The sequence below is a fragment of the Molossus molossus genome, unplaced genomic scaffold, assembly GCF_014108415.1.
Source record: "Molossus molossus isolate mMolMol1 unplaced genomic scaffold, mMolMol1.p scaffold_m16_p_19, whole genome shotgun sequence".
Lineage (NCBI taxonomy): Eukaryota > Metazoa > Chordata > Mammalia > Chiroptera > Molossidae > Molossus > Molossus molossus.
Genome location: NW_023425354.1, coordinates 19,213,561 through 19,230,487, shown reverse-complemented (window position 1 = coordinate 19,230,487; position 16,927 = coordinate 19,213,561). Strand labels below are relative to the sequence as shown.

The following is a 16,927-nucleotide window of genomic DNA, read 5'->3' as shown; positions in this document are numbered from 1 at the left end:
CAAGTAAATAAAGTCCATTTAGGCAAAATATTTGGATGTGTCCAGTTAGTCAAAGTAAAGCATGATTGAAAGATAAAAACAAGTAATTGCTGACAAAGAGTCTAGGTGTATGAAGGAAAAATTTGACTCATAAGGAAAAATTCAATTAACTTAGTATGAAAGGAGAAATAGTAATACTGTTTATGAAGCATTTGGATTTCAAAGGAAGCTATCAATTTATTTCATAATTATTAAAAGACAGTGGCTTTCAATTTTTTTTAAAAATCACAATCAAGATTCAGTATACTTACATATATATATATCTGGAAAACTTAGCCTTACCTTATCTTATGTACCCTATTCTATTTTCTTTAAAAAAAAATACTGGTCACGCCCTGGTCAGTTTGGCTCAGCGGTTAGAGCGTTGGCCTGTGGTCTGGAGAGACCCCGGTTCAGTTCCCGCTAAGGGCATGTACCTTGGTTGCAGTTTGTCCCCAGCCCTGGTTGGGTTGTGTGGGTGGCAACCACTCAATGTGTCGCTCTCACGTCGATGTTTCTCTCTCTCTCTCTCCCTCTCACTCTATCTGAACAAAATATCGAAAAATGTCCTCGGGTGAGGATAAAAAAAAAAGATAAAAAAAAAATACTGGTCACAATTCATAAACTGATTTTATTACCCACTAATGGATTATAACCTACAATTTGAGAAATACTGATGAAAAATAAAGAGAATTTTCTAAGGTTCCCCATCCCCCTTAGGGACTTAGACTATAAACATTGTCATTTTATCTGTTTCTAAACCACTCATTTTTTTTGGTCTCACCTAAACCTTGTTATCACAAAGATTAAACTAGCTCCAAAATCATATAGACAAGCATTCTGTTCTCAGACTACAACATTCTGACCTTCTAGGTTATGTGCCCAAGTACTCCCAGTATAGTTTTTAAATTAAATTTAGACTACATTGATTTACAACTCATGTCTGTTCTTTCTTAGCCAGTAGTGTATGGTGGAACATTATAATTATATCCCTAAAAAGATATTCAGTTCTCATATCTCTCTACTTTGTAGTCCTCACCTTGCAAAACCCTAAATCTTGATGAACTAAATAATTCTTTTTACTTACACATGAACATAGAGAAAATTGTACAACCAGAAAGAAAGACTGGCTTCATTTAAAAATTGTCTCAAACTTCCAATAATCTCTTGGCACTGTTTGACAATCCTACTACTCTCTGATATGACTATTTCATATTTACTTTCTCTTCATTCTTCCTCCCCCATGCTTTCTACCCTTATCATCTACTTGATGACATAACTCAGTGGTTCTCAAAGTGTGATCCCCAGACCAGCAGCATGAACATCATATGGGAACTTGTTAGAAATGAGAATTCTTGGGCACTACACCAGGCCTACTGAGTCAGAAACCCTACAGTTGGGCCCAGTGACTTGTGTTTTAACAAGCTCACAGGTGATTCTGATGCATGCACAAGTTTAACCACTGGTCTAGCCTCATACTTCACTGAGTAGCCATATTCTGGAATGTAAATTTTCTGGAGTGTAAAAACCTCTGAAGGCAGGATTTTTTGTCTTTTTTGGCAGATATATCCTGTAGACTAGAACATTGTAAGCCTCGAAAGGTATTGTTGAATCAAACCATTAGATAGGAACTCCTTTATTTTCCTACCAAAAAACTGGACACCTGTTTGCATCTTGCCTATTTTCTTCCTTCCTTTTCCAACTAAGGAAATGTGCCTCATCTTAGTAAAGGTCAGTATTTCTGTATATGCATTGGTTCTCATCCTTCCTTGCCTTCTCAAGAACTTGGCTCTTTTGGTCCTCCCCTCTCTCTTGCATTATCTATCAGTCTTTTTCTACTAGATCATTTAGTATGCAGTCAGATTCTGCACCATTCTAAAACAACAAACTCCCTCTCTCCATATCCCCCTTCAGTCACTGCCACACCTTCTTGCCTCCCACTTACTAATACGTTCTAATCTGATTTTTACCTCCACTATTCAGTAGTTCCTGACAAAGTCAGGATTCTTTTTTAAATATCTTTTTTGAGATATAACTTACATACCATAAAAGTTACGCATTTAAAGTGTACATGTACAATTCAATGGTTTTAGTATATTCAGAACTGTTGACCCGTCACTGCGATCTAAGATGTAGAACATTTTTATCACCCCCAAAAGAAACCCTTTACCCATTAGCAGTTCCTCCCTATTTACCCCAACCCCTCAGCCCTAGGCTACCCCCCTATTTTACTTTATATTTCTATAGATTTCCCTATTCTAGACTTTTCATATAAATGGAATCATCCAATATGTGGATTTTTGTGACTGGCTTCTGTCGCTTACCAGAGTTTTAAAGGTTCATTTATGTTGTAGCATGTATCAGTACTTCCTTTTATAGCTGAATAATATTCCATTGCATGAATATACTGCCGTTTATTTATCCATAAGTAGGTAACAGATGTTTAGTTGTTTCTACTTTTGACTACTGTGAATAATGTTGCTATGAACATTCATGTATAAGTTTTTGTATGTTCCCACCAGAAATATATGAGAATTCCAATTTTTCTATGTAGTTACCAACTTTTTACCTCTCTCTCTCTTTTTATTTTTATTTTTATTGTAGACACCCTACTTCATGTGAAATGGTATCTCATTGTGGTTTTGATTAGTATTTTCCTAATGACTAATGATTTTGGGTATCTTTTCTTGTGCTTATTGGCCATTTATAGATCTTCTTTGGAAAAATACCTATTCATAGCCTTTGTCCATTTTTAAGTTGGGTTGTCTTTTTAAAAATTTTTATTCCTCACCTGAGGATATTTTTCTATTTATCTTCAGATAGAGTGGGAGGGAGAGAGAGAGAAACATTGACGTAAGAGGACCACATCGACTGGTTGCCTCCTGCATGACCCCGACCAAGGCTGGGGCCAAACTGCAACTGAGGCACATGCCCGACTGGAACTGAACCTGAGATTCATTGGTAGTAGGGCTGATGCTCTAACCACTGAGCAACCGGCCAAGCCAATTGGGTTGTCTTTTTATTATTGAGTTATAAGAGTTATTCATATACTCTAGATACTAGTCCCTCATCAGATATGATTTGCAAATATTTTCTAACATTCTGTGAGTTGTCTTATTATTGTCTTGATTTGTCTTATTTAACTCTTTTCTTATTTTGTGGTGTCATATTTAGGAAAACCATTGCTTAATTCAAGGTCAGGAGGTTTTACTCCTTTGTTTTAAGATTTTTATAGTTTCACCCAGCTGGTGTGGCTCAGTGGTTAAGCGTCGACCCATGCACCAAGAGGCTGCCAGTTCAATTCCCAGTCAGGGCACATGCCCAGGTTGTGGGCCTGATCCCCAGTAGGGGGCATGCAGGAGGTGGCCAATCGATGTTCTTTCTCATCAATGTTTCTATCTCCCTCTCTCTTTCTCTCTCTCTAAAATCAATAAAGGAAAAAAAAGATTTTTTTACAGTTTTAGTTCTCACATTTAAGTCTGTGATCCATTTTGAGTACATTTATGTATATGGTGTAAGGAGAAAGTCTAACTTGATTATTTTGCATGCAGATATCCAGTTGTCCCAACACCATTTATTGAAAAGACTGTTCTTTCTCTCACTGAATTGTTTTGGTATCCAGTCAGTGATGATTTATATATTATTAAATTCAACATCCAGCCCTGGCCAGGTGGCTTAGTCAGTTGGGGCGTCATCCCTTACACCAACAGGTTTTGGACTCGATCCCTGGACGGGGAGCATACAGGAGGCAACTGATTGATATTTCTCTCCCACATCGATATTTTGTTCTCTCTCTCTAAAATCAATATAAACATATTGATTATAAACATATCTTCAGGTAAGGATTAAAATAATGATAATAATAAAAAATATGCAGCACTGGCCAATGTGGCTATTGATTGGAATGTCATCCCATACACCAAAAGCTGGCAGGTTCAGTTCCTGTTCAGGGCACATACCCAGGTTTCAGGTTTGATCCCTGGTGAGTTGGGGCACGTACAGGAGGCAACTGATAGATGTTTATCTCACACATTGATGTTTCTCTAAGGTCAATGAAAATTTTTTTTTAACATCCATTTTTTCCCTTACCTTATTTGACTTGTCAGCAGTATCAACATAGCTGACCATTCTCTCCTTCAAATATTCTACTCTCTTGGTTCTCCCTCTCTTGCTATTTCTTTTCAGTATTTACAGGTTCCTTATATTCTACCAAGTTTCTAAATGTTGTGTTTTCAGTTACTATGGCTGTGTAACAAATCAGCACAAAAGTTACGGCATAAAACAATCATTTATTATGTTCACAGTTTCTTTGGGCCAGAATTCAAAGCAGGGCCAGCTTATCTCTGTTCCATGATGTCTAGGGCCTTAGCTGGCAAATTCAGGCTAAGGACTGGTGTCATCTGAAGGCCTGTGCCATTGCATGTCAGGCATTTGATAACAGCTACTGGATAGGAGCCTTAGTTCACATCCACATGAGCCTATCTGTGTCTTGGTGGGAGGTGGGAGGAAAGGGAAAAAAAGAGAAAGAGAGAAGAGAGGAAAAAGCCAAGGGAAGTCATATAGTCTTGTATGACCAAACCTCAGAGTCACACAGAAACACTTTTGTTATATTTTTTAAATGTTTATTGTTGAGAATATTAGATGCTCCACCCTCCACTTTTTTCCTCCATTGTCCCCCTCCACGCAGTTCCCGCCCCACCCCAGGCCTTCACCACACTGTTGCCTGTATCAATGGGCAGTGCATATATACATGTAAGTTCTTTGGTTAATCTCCCCTCCCCCACCCTCCTTCCCTCTGAATTGCCATTTGACTTCATGATCCCACTTCTAGGAATGTATCCTAAGAATCCCAAAACACCAATCAGAAAGTATACACCCCTATGTTTATAGCAGCATTATTTACAATAGCTTAGATCTAGAAACAGCCCAAGTGCCCGTCAGCAAATGAATGGATAAAAAAGCTGTGGTACATTTATACAATGGAATACTATGCAGCAATAAAAAGAAGGATCTATTACCCTTTGAGAAAGCATGGACGGACCTGGAGATTATTATGCTAAGTGAAATAAGCCAGTCAGAGAAAGACAAATATCACATGATCTTACTTATATGTGGAATCTAATGAACAAAATAATCTTATGAATAAAATAGAATCAGAGGCATGGAAACATGGAACACACTGATGAATCTTGTTACATTAACAACAACAAAAAGCCCAGCCGGCATGGCTCAGTGGATTGAGCGTCGTCCCGTGGACTGAGTTCCTGGTTTGATTCCTGGTCAGGGCACATGCCTGGGTTGTGTGCTCGATTCCCAATAGGGGGCGTGCAGAAGGCAGTTGATTGATGTTTCTATCTCATACGAGTACTTCTCTCTCCCTTCCCCTCTCTCTAAAAAAATCAATAAAAACATTTTTTAAAAAGTACCACTCCTTTAAGACACCATGAGGGTCATCATTTGAAAAATAAAAAATAAAAAAATAGCCCTGGCCGGTTTTGCTCAGCAGTTAGAGCATCGGCCTGTGGTCCAGAGACTTGAGTTCAGTTACCACTAAGGGCACATACCCTGGTTGGGGTGGTGCTGGAGGCAGCCACTTGATGTGTCCCTTTCACGTCAATGTTTCTCTCTTCCTCTTCCTCCCTCCCACTCTATCGGAACAAAAAATGAAAAAATGTTCTCTGGTGAGGATAAAAATAAATAAAATAAAATAAAAGTCTCACACTCAAAGAAGGGGAAATAGACTGCCTCTTTATGTGGAATGATAAGGTTCTTAAAGAGTATATGGGACCAGAAATATTGCTGGGACCTTTTTTAGAAAAACAATCTACCACAGTGTCTTTTGGCTTTGCAATTCACATCCTTCCCACATGGAAAATACACTTCATCCCCTTCTTGCAAAGTGTCTCTTTATGGCATCAGGTTCAGGCTTGAGGTTCAGGATCTCACTGAGGTCAGGTCCAGATGCAGGTGAGATTCCTTGGGTACAATTTCTTCCTTTCTTTCTTCTTTTCTCTCTTCTCTCTTTTTTTCATTAACCCTTTCCTGAGGACATTTTTTCTATTGATTTTTAGAGAGTGGAAGGGGTGGGTAGAAACATCGATGTGAGAGAGACACATTGATCAGTTGCCTCCAGCACGCACCCCAACAGGGGCCAGGGGGCAAACCTGCAACCCAGGTACGTGTCCCTTGACTGGGAATCAAACCAGAGACCCTTTAGTGTGCGGCTGATGCTATAACCACTGAAACATACCAGCCAGGGCTACAATTTCTTTTTATTTTTTTTAAAGTGGTATTTCAGATTTAATTACAGATTTAGATCATTGTTATCTTCATTCAGATTTCATCAATGTATATATTTGATTAGAATACTGATCATACATATGTGTATAACAATCAGGTTAAGTTGAAAATTATACTGGATATTTATAAAATCTCCCCTTTCTTACAATGAAATTAACCTAATATTTTTAAAAATTAATTTATTTTTGTTACAGATATTTCTCCTTTTTCCCCCACTGATTCCCCCCCCTTCTCCCTCCCTGCCTTGTCCCCAGCTTTGCTGTCCATGTCCATTGTTCATGCATACATGCATATAAGTTCTGTGGTTTATCTCTCCCCCATCATACAGTTTCTTTTAAAAAATATGTTTTTATTGATTTTTCAGAGAGAGAGGAAAGTAGAGAGAGAAATATTGATCGGCTCCCTCCTGAATGCCCCCCACTGGGGATCGAGCTTGTAATCTGGGCATATGCCTGAACCCAGAATTGAACCAGGACCTATCAGTTCATGGGACGATTCTCAATCCACTGAGCCACACTGGCTGTGTAAGGCTACAATTTCTTGATGACAGTTCCTTGACTAGAGTTCTACTTGCTTTGAAAACTTGGGGACTAAAGAGACAAATATCTACCCCTTACCCCCCACCACTACCCAACATAAAATGATGAGGCAAAAGATAACCTTCCTATTTCAATAGGGGGAAAACAAGGTCCATGGCAATTTACTTTAAAAAATTTTTTTTTTTTTTTTTATCCTCACCCGAGGACATTTTTCCATTTTTTGTTCAGATAGAGTGGGAGGGAGAGAGAGGAACAGAGAGAGAGAGAGAGAAACATCGATGTGAAAGGAACACATCGAGTGGCTGCCACCCGTACGACCGACCAGGGCTGGGGACAAACCGCAACCGAGGTACGTGCCCTTAGCGGTAACCGAACCCGGGTCTCTCAGGACCGCAGGCCGACGCTCTAACCGCTGAGCCAAACCGGCCAGGGCGGCAATTTACTTTTTATAGTTTTAAATACCATCCATATATTTATGACTTTCAAATTTCCTAATATCTCGGAGCTCCATATTAGAATAGGTAATTAACCATTTGACACCTTCCCTAGGACACTACAGATATTTCCAACTTAATATGCTAATATGAACTTTTGTTATAATGAACTCTGTTTTTTTTAAAATAATGAACTCTTGTTTTCTACTCTACTTCTTTTCCTGGTTTCTCCATCTAGTTGAATGATGCAACCATTTATCTAGTTGCTTAGATCAAAACCCAGGACTTGGCCTCAATTATTTTCTCTCACCTCTACAGCCCCGAGGACATTTTTTCATTTCTTGTTCAGACAGAGTGGGAGGGAGGGAGGGAGGGAGGGAGGAAGGGAGGGAGGGAGGGAGGGAGGGAGGGAGGGAGAGAGAGAGAGAGAGAGAGAGAGAGAGAGAGAGAGAGAGAGAGAGAGAGAAACATCGATGTGAAAGGGACACATGGAGTGGTTACATGGAGTGGTTGCCACCCCCATAACCCAACCAGGGCCAGGGGCAAACTGCAACAGAGGCACGTGCCCTTAGTGGGAACCAAACCCGGGTCTCTCTGGAGTGCAGGCCGACGCTCTAACTGCTGAGCCAAACCGGCCAGGGCTATACTTATTTTTTTACATCTCACCTGGATTACAACAATCTCCTTATTGGTTATTCTCCTTTATTCTTGCTCCCTTCCAGTGTCCTTTGACAAAACAAAGCAACATTTTAATTAATATTACTTTAATAATATTTTAATGAATGGCATTCTCTTGCTCATAATCTTCAGTGACTTCCCACTGCACTTTGAGTAAAATCCAAATTCCTTACCATGGTCTGAAAGGTGCATGTAACTGACCTTTGCCTATTCCTCTGAACAACCAACTGTATTCCTGCCATTTCCCCAAACATACAAAACTCTCAGAAAGGGTCTGTACACATGCTGTGTTCGCTACCTGGAATATTCTCTCCAAATTTCCCACCCCCACGTAACTGAGGCTTTCTCATCCTTCAAGATGTGACATTCCTGACCATTCTAAGGACACCTCTTAGTTTTTTTTTACTATGTCCTGTTGTTTCCTTCATAAAACTTGTCCCAACTTTAAGTTATATCCTATTTATTTATATGTCTCCATAGCTAGACTGTATGCCCTGCTAGGTCAGTGGCTGTTTCTGTATTATTCACCAGTATATATGACCAGTACATAGGCAGAGTGCCTAGCACATAATAGGCACTCAATAAATATGTGTTGACTATTGTTTAAAGGTATAATTTTGTTTTGAGAAAATATATTAAGTACTTATTAATAATGCTGAATCTATTGTTTCCTAATTCTTTTATTTTTCTCTTTCAGTAATTGCCCTTCCTTTTTGGCTGCTGCTTTAGCCAGAGCCACATCAGATGAAGTCCTTCAGAGTGATCTTTCTGCACATTACATCCCAAAGGAAACGGATGGCACAGAAGGGACTGTGGGTGAGTACAATTCTACATTATTTGTTTGAAAATATTAAAATCTTCTCTTGTGTAGTGATCTACAGAAAATGTCTGCCAAATACTAACTCTAATTACGTTTACCCACTGGTTAATTGTATAGTGGTATCAAGAGAAAAAAATTACTTTTTCAAATGTATCAATAAAAGGAAGAAAAAGAGAAAAAATACAGGTATATTTTGAAAATATGTAAAGGTAATTGGAGCAGGAGATTATCATAACAGGATATTATCATTAATATCTAGACAAATGGAAAGAGTACAGTGAGAAATGTGAAGACAACAGAAAAGATGAGTGAGGGAGAGGAGAGAGCGTTTGAGCAAAATCCATTAAGATTTTTAGCTTACCTTTAAGAATCCAAGTAAAAAAGCCAGATATAAAAATTCAAGAAATCAGTTGTAACAAAACTTCATTAATTATATTAAATTTTATATAAATAGAGCTCTTTATGACAGCTATGCAAAATGTGATTTAATTGCATGGATCATTGTACTTCTCTTTTCCAGGCAAATTATGAGGCTTTATTTATTAGAGAAGGCATATTTATTAATGTATTAGAGTTATACATATTAGACAGGCTCTAAAGAAATACAGATTTTTATAAAAATTAGGGAATTACTATTCAGAATTTCCATGGATTTTTAAAAAAATCCTCTACCGAGGATATTTTTCCATTTATCTTCAGATAGAGTGGGAGGGAGAGAGAGAGAGAAAGAGAGAGAGAGAGTGAGAGACTGGTTGCCTCCCGCACGACCCTGACCAGGGCTGCACACGTACTGCAACCAAGGTATATGCCCTTGACCGGAATCAAACTGGGGACTCTTTGGTCCATGGTCTGACACTCTAAACGCTGAGCCAAACCAGCCAGGGCTGTTATGGAATTTTAATATTTCATTCTGTTTTAAGCATTTGCCTTTAAACATGGTGCATAAGGAACAAAGCATATATTAATGAATCAGAGTAGCTAGATTCCAGAGAATGTGAGGCAGATATAACAATAAACATTCCTGTTCTTCCTTTATCTCTGTAGATCATTTTTGACAGAAAATTGCAAGGAAGGAATTCCTGTGCTTGTTTTTACTGAGAGTAATTGGTTCACTTGGAATCAAATTATTTCAGGGTCAAATTGGATGGAATTCCTGCTACAAAGCATTGGTCTTTCTCTGGTACTGATGCATAAAGTAAAAGCCCTGTAATGAAAAGATAAGGGAGATTAAATTCTGCTTCACTGAAGCCAGGCTGGTGGCTGACTCAGCTCCAGCTCAGTACAGCAACATTAAGACTGATGAGTAATATACAGCTGTTAGGGGGTGGACTACTACTTTGAACAATTTTCTCTTTTTCACACCCTTTTTAATTCTATTTTTCCATTTCAAGAAGCAGTTATTTATATACTAATGTTCTATACCACTCCCCACAGAAGGAAAATACGTAAGGTAGCAAGATTGAAGTGTTGTCCTACATTGTAAGAATTTTCTGACACCCCCTTCCCGCCTATAAGATAGCAAAAGTGAAATGAAGGTGTTTCTTTCTTTTGGTGAATATTACTGGTCATTCTGATTTTATATTTTCCCAAGAGATTATTACCCAGTAATGCCTGCATGCCAGTGCTGTGATTCAGAATGATCTATTATAATTCTAGATTATTTGCAAGTCCTTAATCTATTTAACCCAAATTACTCACTGTGAACTGCACTGAGGAGAATCTTTACAGGGTGTATTGTGTTTCCCCATATATCAGAATGGGAAATGAGCATTCTGATTAAGGCCTGCTGTCACTGGCTTAAAGGCACTGAAGTCCCCATTGAAATGCCTTTTGTTTCTCCATTTAGTGGTTTCCAAAAACAGGTTAAAAAAAAAAAAAAGTCTTGAATTTAAAGCTCTTTGCATATTTACATCATCCCTAACAATGTTTGCTAAACAACATTGAATATCTGTTGGTACAGATTTAGTTTAGCAGATGTAACGCCTAAAATCAATTTGAAATATCCCAAAGTAAAAATCAAAAACAAAAAGGGGGAAACTGTCATTAATACAGAGGAAATTCTAAACATTTATTAAAATGTAGTGTGAATAAATTTGAAAACCTAGGTATTTTCTAGAAAAATACAAATGAACAAACTTTGCATAAGAAGATTGAGAAGATTGTTAAGGAGCTAGCAATCTTCACAAAAGGACAAGGAGTAGGTGATTCTACAGGTAAACAATTTCAAACTATCAAAGACAGATAATTCCAATGCTTTTTTAAATGAATGATTCAATTTCATAAAAGAGGAAAATTTGCACAACATTAACACTGATACCAAAATTTAGACAAGTTGTCTAAGACAAAATTTAAAGAGGAAATGGGAGCTCAGTCTTAGTAATCAATATTAAATATATTAAGTAAAGTATTGGTAACATTGAGTACAACAGTTAATTCATTTGATGAGTATTTCATTGAGAGCCTACGATACTTAGTACTATGCTGGCAAAATAGCAGTGAACAAAACAAAAACATTGGGAAGTCTGTTAGCATAACTTATTTATTAATAGGTCAAAAGAAAAAGACACAGAATCATCTCTAAAGATGCCCAAAGTAGCATTTGATAAAATTCAATATCCATTTCTAATTTTATTTTATTTTATTTTTTATTTTTTATTTTATTTTTTTGTTCAGGTAGAGTGGGAGGGAGAGAGAGGAACAGAGAGAGAGAGAGAGAGAAACATCGATGTGAAAGAGACACATCGAGTGGCTGCCACCCGCACAACCGACCAGGGCCGGGGACAAACTGCAACCGAGGTACGTGCCCTTAGCGGGAACCGAACCCGGGTCTCTCAGGACCGCAGGCTGATGCTCTAACCGCTGAGCCAAACCAGCCAGGGCATATCCATTTCTAATTTTAAAAATATACTTAATAAAGTAGAACTTGGACATTGTAGAACAAAATTTGGCTCAAACCAAAATCTAGCATTTATGCTTAATGTATACTCAATAATTTTTAAAAAAATTCTCGCATCATGTCATCAGAGCCTGGCATTTCTCCAATTCTCAGCTGTACTCTCTTTAATTTTTCTTTTATTTTCAGGCTCCCTGCATTGTCAAGATGACTGTTAAGAGCGCTAGGTCTTCATCTGCCCAAGTTCAAATCAAGCCTGAAAATAAGAGTAACTTGACTCAGTTCCTCTTTAACATAAGTCACAGGATTTACTCTAATCAGCACAGCTTGGATTCATTTCCCATTCCTGAACCAATCACTATGGCTACAGGGATGTGATTCTCAAATTGGCTAGACCTGAATCACATTTTTTACCCCCAGATGCACATGGACTGAGAGTAGAGATGGAATGTTCCTTGTGGAAAGAGAACTGTTTGCTAGGTGGCTCAAAATAGCAAATAAATAAAATAGGAATAAATTTATTAAGAAATATGAAGGACCTATGTTCAAACTCTATTGAGCAATATAAAAAGGATTTAAATTATTGAAACAATATAGCTTGTTCCTGGATAAGATTCATTATGAAAAATGTCATTTTCCCCCAAATTATTCTATAAATTCAATGTGATCCCAAACACAATGGCAACCAATTTTCTTCCTAAAACTTGGCAGAATAATTAGGAAGTTCATGTGGAAGAATAGACATGTCAAAACAAAGTGACATCTTTTCAAATTAATAACAGGTGGGAAAACTAGCCCACTTGATATTATGGTATAAAGTTATAGTAATTTTAAAAGAATGGCACTATTGTAGAAATAGATGGAAAGATCAGTGGAGCAGAACAGATGATCAAGAAGCATACAAATATTTTTAATGTTTTAGTGATTATTTGATTTATGTAAGTTTACATATTCATTTATTCAATAAACATTTAATGAACCCTGCTATTTGCTAGGTACTATACTATGACTAATCAAAGAAAATTAAAGTCTCCATCTGCAGTCTAATTTAGGAAATGTAGAGCATGGGTGTTAGAGTCAGATTGAGAATGGTTTTACCTGTTTGTGAAATGCTTTAGAGACACAGAATGTAGCAAATACCCCCAAAATATTACCTATTGTTACAAACTGTGGTAAGAGCTGTAAGAGATGGTGTGAACAAAGTGGAGTGGGAAGAGAAGAGAAGAACTAGCTGGGAGTGGTATGGGGACAGTTCTGGTGTTTTACTAAATATTAATGGATGCTGGAATTGCTTCCCCTAACCAATTTAATGTGTCTACACCAGCACTGTCCAGTGGACAGCACAGTGATCGAAATGTTCTCTACCTGTGTTGTCCAATGCGGTAGCCACAGGCTATATGTAGTTATTGAGCACTTGAAATATAGGTACTATGACCAAAATACTGAATTTTAAATTTTATTTAATTTTAATTACTTTAAAGTTAAGTAGCCACATGCAGCTAGGAAGCTACCTTATTGGACAGTCCAGGTCTATGTAATAAGAGTAATATACAAATCAAAGAATGATGTAATGGTTTATATTATTATCTGGGAATTTGGGAACTACCTGATAGTTAATATCAGTTATTTGCTTCACCCACGTCTATTATCCCTCAAATTTTCTCAGTTCATTTATCGTTTTGCAGTCCTCTGTTGTGACTGAGTTAAATGCACACCCAAATGCAGGGTTCAGATGGATTGGAGTCATACAAATAGGTAATTGCTGGCTGAAAGAGACAGTATCTGGCAACTGGTGCTTAAAAAAAAAAGATTGGAGTTGCTTAAAGCAATCAAGATGTTGGGTTGTCTCTTGGCCTGTTTCTCTTTTATACACACCTCCTCAGGCTTTATTTGTTCTTTAAAATTCTTTTCTTTCAAATGTACCCTTGATTGTCAGTGATATAAAAATGTCAAGGGGACAAAGCCACAAAACATGGTTACCACCCTGTATTATGTTAATGAGAAAAAAGCAACAAAACCTTGAGGTCAGTGTCTGAACAGTCATTTAAAAAAGAAATTTGAATAAGAAAACAGGTAACTGTAGACACAGATTTAGGCAATGGCAAGGCAAGGAATATAAAATGAGACTCTTAAGTTCCCATGCCAGTCTAAGAACACACAGTCTCTTTTCTTTGGAATTTGTGTTGTAGATCAAAGGAGGCATGCACAGCCATTTCCCATCTGGCACACATTTTCTCAGGCTGTCAAGCCATAGCTGACTTAGTCAAGTAAAAACAAAAAAACTGAGAATTCTAAATTTTTTTACCTGGGATGTAAGAGGAACCTCTAAAATACTGGCCTGAGAAAACCTAATTTCCCCTTGGTTATTTCAATAGCTGCAACTTGAGTAGAGGACAACTTGAGTGGATATGGTGTGAGAAGCAATCTGGTCAACACTATTCAATGCTGCTTAAAAGGCTTTCTCTCACATCTGTCCATACACCGAAGGATGCAAGTAAGCCTCAGAAATCAGCTAGTCGGCTCCACTTAATAGGTCAAGTAGTAGACTTAATAGTCTAGGGGTAAAGAATCCTTTGATGGCTATCTCTTTTTCCTGTTCAGGGTTACATACACATAGACAGAATTTAAGTACTTTTTCCTTAGAGAAATAGAAAATTTTGTTAACCTAATGGATAAACTATTTAAGCTATTGCCTGAAGCTTTCATTTAAAAAATACATCAAATAAAAAAAATATATATTTACTTCCAAATCATGGGAGAGAAAACTTAGGGAACTGGAAAGAAGTAAAGAAAAGGTCAGGAAGAGGGAGACAAAGACAAATGGTAATCAAGGTAAACTCTTCTGATTCCTGTAGTTTGTAAATAATCTGTTGCTCATAGGCCTTTCAGGTTCCAATGAGCTGGATAGCCACTGTTCATATTTCAGTCATTCTTCTAATCAAAGGGGGCTTGGCTCTCCAGATGATAACCATGGCAGCCAACCAAAAGGGAACCCAGTGCCCTGAACTAGATAGCAATGGCCAGCACTTTTTGGGCTAGAAGAAATCCAGCCATGGCAAAGATCCAGCCCTGACCAGAGGTTTTCTCCTCATGACATAAGGATCATCTCAGGGGCAGCTGCTGGCTGATTTTCTATTAGATAGGTTGTCATATTCTCTCTTCAGATGCAACATTTGATTTTTCTTGAGAAGGATGAATTTCTTTTATTAAGGAGGAGCTTGACTAATGTGACCTACTTCTGTCTTTACCAATCAGGCAAATGAAAAGCAGTTTTACAAGGCTCTTCATTGGGGGTTTCTGTGTTTCTTTCACAGAGATTGAGACAGTGAAATTGGCCCGTTCTGTCTTCAGCAAACTACACGAGATTTGCTGCAGCTGGGTGAAAGACTTCCCTCTCCGAAGGAGACCCCAGCTTTATTATGAGACATCAATCCATGCCATCAAAAACATGCGCAGGAAAATGGAGGACAAACATGTCTGCATTCCTGATTTTAATATGCTCTTCAACCTAGAGGTAAAGGGCACTTCTGAAATCAATGAGATTTAAGAAAAACACCTTCATGGTCCTGTTTTCTAAGAGAATGCCTAATACACAGGGTGGGGCGAAAGTAGATGTACAGTTGTGAGTACAGGAAACAGAGTTTATTATTTATTAATTATTTTTTTATTTCCCATACAAACTGTAAATCTACTTTTGCCACACTTTGTACTTTTAGTAGTATCCCTCATAGGTCGGAATAGGATTAAAGGCAAAGTGGCACAACTTTGCTTGCATTAGACAATAGAAATGGAACTATTTTATTTTGAATAGGTAATATATTCACATGCTTTAGAATAGGAAAATAAACTCTCCCTTTTCTTTGTCTCTCAAACACTCAGTTTCCCTCCATGAAGGCAAGGGGGGAAGAGAGAGAGAAAAACATCGATGTGAGACACACATCTACGACTGGCTGCCACCCACATGACCCCAACTGGGGCCGGGGACAAACTGCAACCGAGGTACATGCCCTTAGTGGGAACTGAACCCGGACTCTCTGGCCCACGAGCCGATGCTCTAACCGCTGTGCCACATGGGCCAGGGCGGGAATTACCAGTTTCTTGTGTAACCTTCCAGAACTATTCTATAAACATACAAGTAAAAAAGAAAACTATTATATAAAAATAAAGCTGGGTTGTTTTTTGTTTGTTTAGTCCTCACCTGAGGATACTTTTCCGTTGATTTTTTAGATGGAGTGGAAGGAGGGAGGGAGGGAGAGCGAGAGAGAGAGAGAGAGAGAGAGACACACACACAGAGAGAGAGAGAGAGAACAAGACAGAGACATAGACATAGTTGCAAAAGAGACACATTAGTTGCCTCCTGCACGACCCTGACTGGGGGACAGGGATTGAACCAGAAACCCAGGTATGTGCCCTTGACCAGGAATCAAACCTGCAACCCTTCCATCCATAGGCCAATGCTCTAACCGCTGAGCCAAACTGGCCAGGGCAGTCAAATGGTGTTTATTAAGTTTCCACATTACTATGTTGCTGAAGCAATAGAAAACACAAACATAAAAGAATGAGAATTTTCTGTGGTGCATGTGGTTTTCTTTTTTAAGTCTTGGTTGCTGAGATAGGAAAGTAGCTTGCATTACATTTCCTGAATCTCTGTGACTGACAGATTGGATCATATGAGCCTGTCAACTTAATAACCATGTTCTTGTTATATTCTTCTCTTTCTATTAAGTGTATTATGTTAATGCAAACAGAGGTAGGTTTGTTTTCTTTGCCTGTCACTTGCCTCTTTCCTTCAATCAAGTCCATAACTTAGAGATTACAATGCAATGATTTCTACAAAGTGAGCTATTTCTTTTATTTAGTAGTTAAATTTTAGCTGACTGTCAAGGTCTGATAAGCAGTGATGGTGGCTGGTAATTGGTGCTTATGCTACAAAGATAGATCAGGAGCTAACTTTGTCTCCAAATGTTACCATAGCCATGCAAATGTAACCCAAAGGATGTTTTGTTTGACATAACTCTTTTACACAACATTGTCCATAGTAATAAATTGGAAACGATCTAAATTATTACATATAGGGAATGATAACTATGATATGCTCATAAGATGTATAGTACATATCCATTTAAAGTTATATCTTTGAAAATACTTAATGACATGGGGAAGTGCAGGATACAGAATTCAATGTAGATTGTGATCCTAATTTTATTGAAAAATGTATGTGTATAGAAAAGACTGGTTATCTGTG

General features: G+C 37.9%; 2 protein-coding genes across 7 annotated transcripts in view; one reads left to right on the top strand and one right to left on the bottom strand.

Annotated features, from left to right (window-relative positions):
* PPM1E (protein phosphatase, Mg2+/Mn2+ dependent 1E) overlaps positions 1-16,927 on the top strand; it is a 113,107-nt gene that overhangs the window by 82,402 nt on the left and 13,778 nt on the right. The window contains exons 2-3 of the mRNA XM_036267632.1: positions 8,667-8,785; positions 14,997-15,196. Coding sequence (XP_036123525.1) covers positions 8,667-8,785; positions 14,997-15,196 — 319 coding nt within the window. The remainder of the gene's footprint in view (positions 1-8,666; positions 8,786-14,996; positions 15,197-16,927) is intronic.
* TRIM37 (tripartite motif containing 37) overlaps positions 7,969-16,927 on the bottom strand; it is a 138,408-nt gene continuing 129,449 nt past the window's right edge. For all 6 annotated transcript variants that reach the window (XM_036267622.1, XM_036267623.1, XM_036267627.1 and 3 more), the window contains one exon: positions 7,969-8,017. In XM_036267622.1, the coding sequence (XP_036123515.1) occupies positions 7,984-8,017 (34 nt within the window). In that variant the 3' untranslated portion in view covers positions 7,969-7,983. The remainder of the gene's footprint in view (positions 8,018-16,927) is intronic.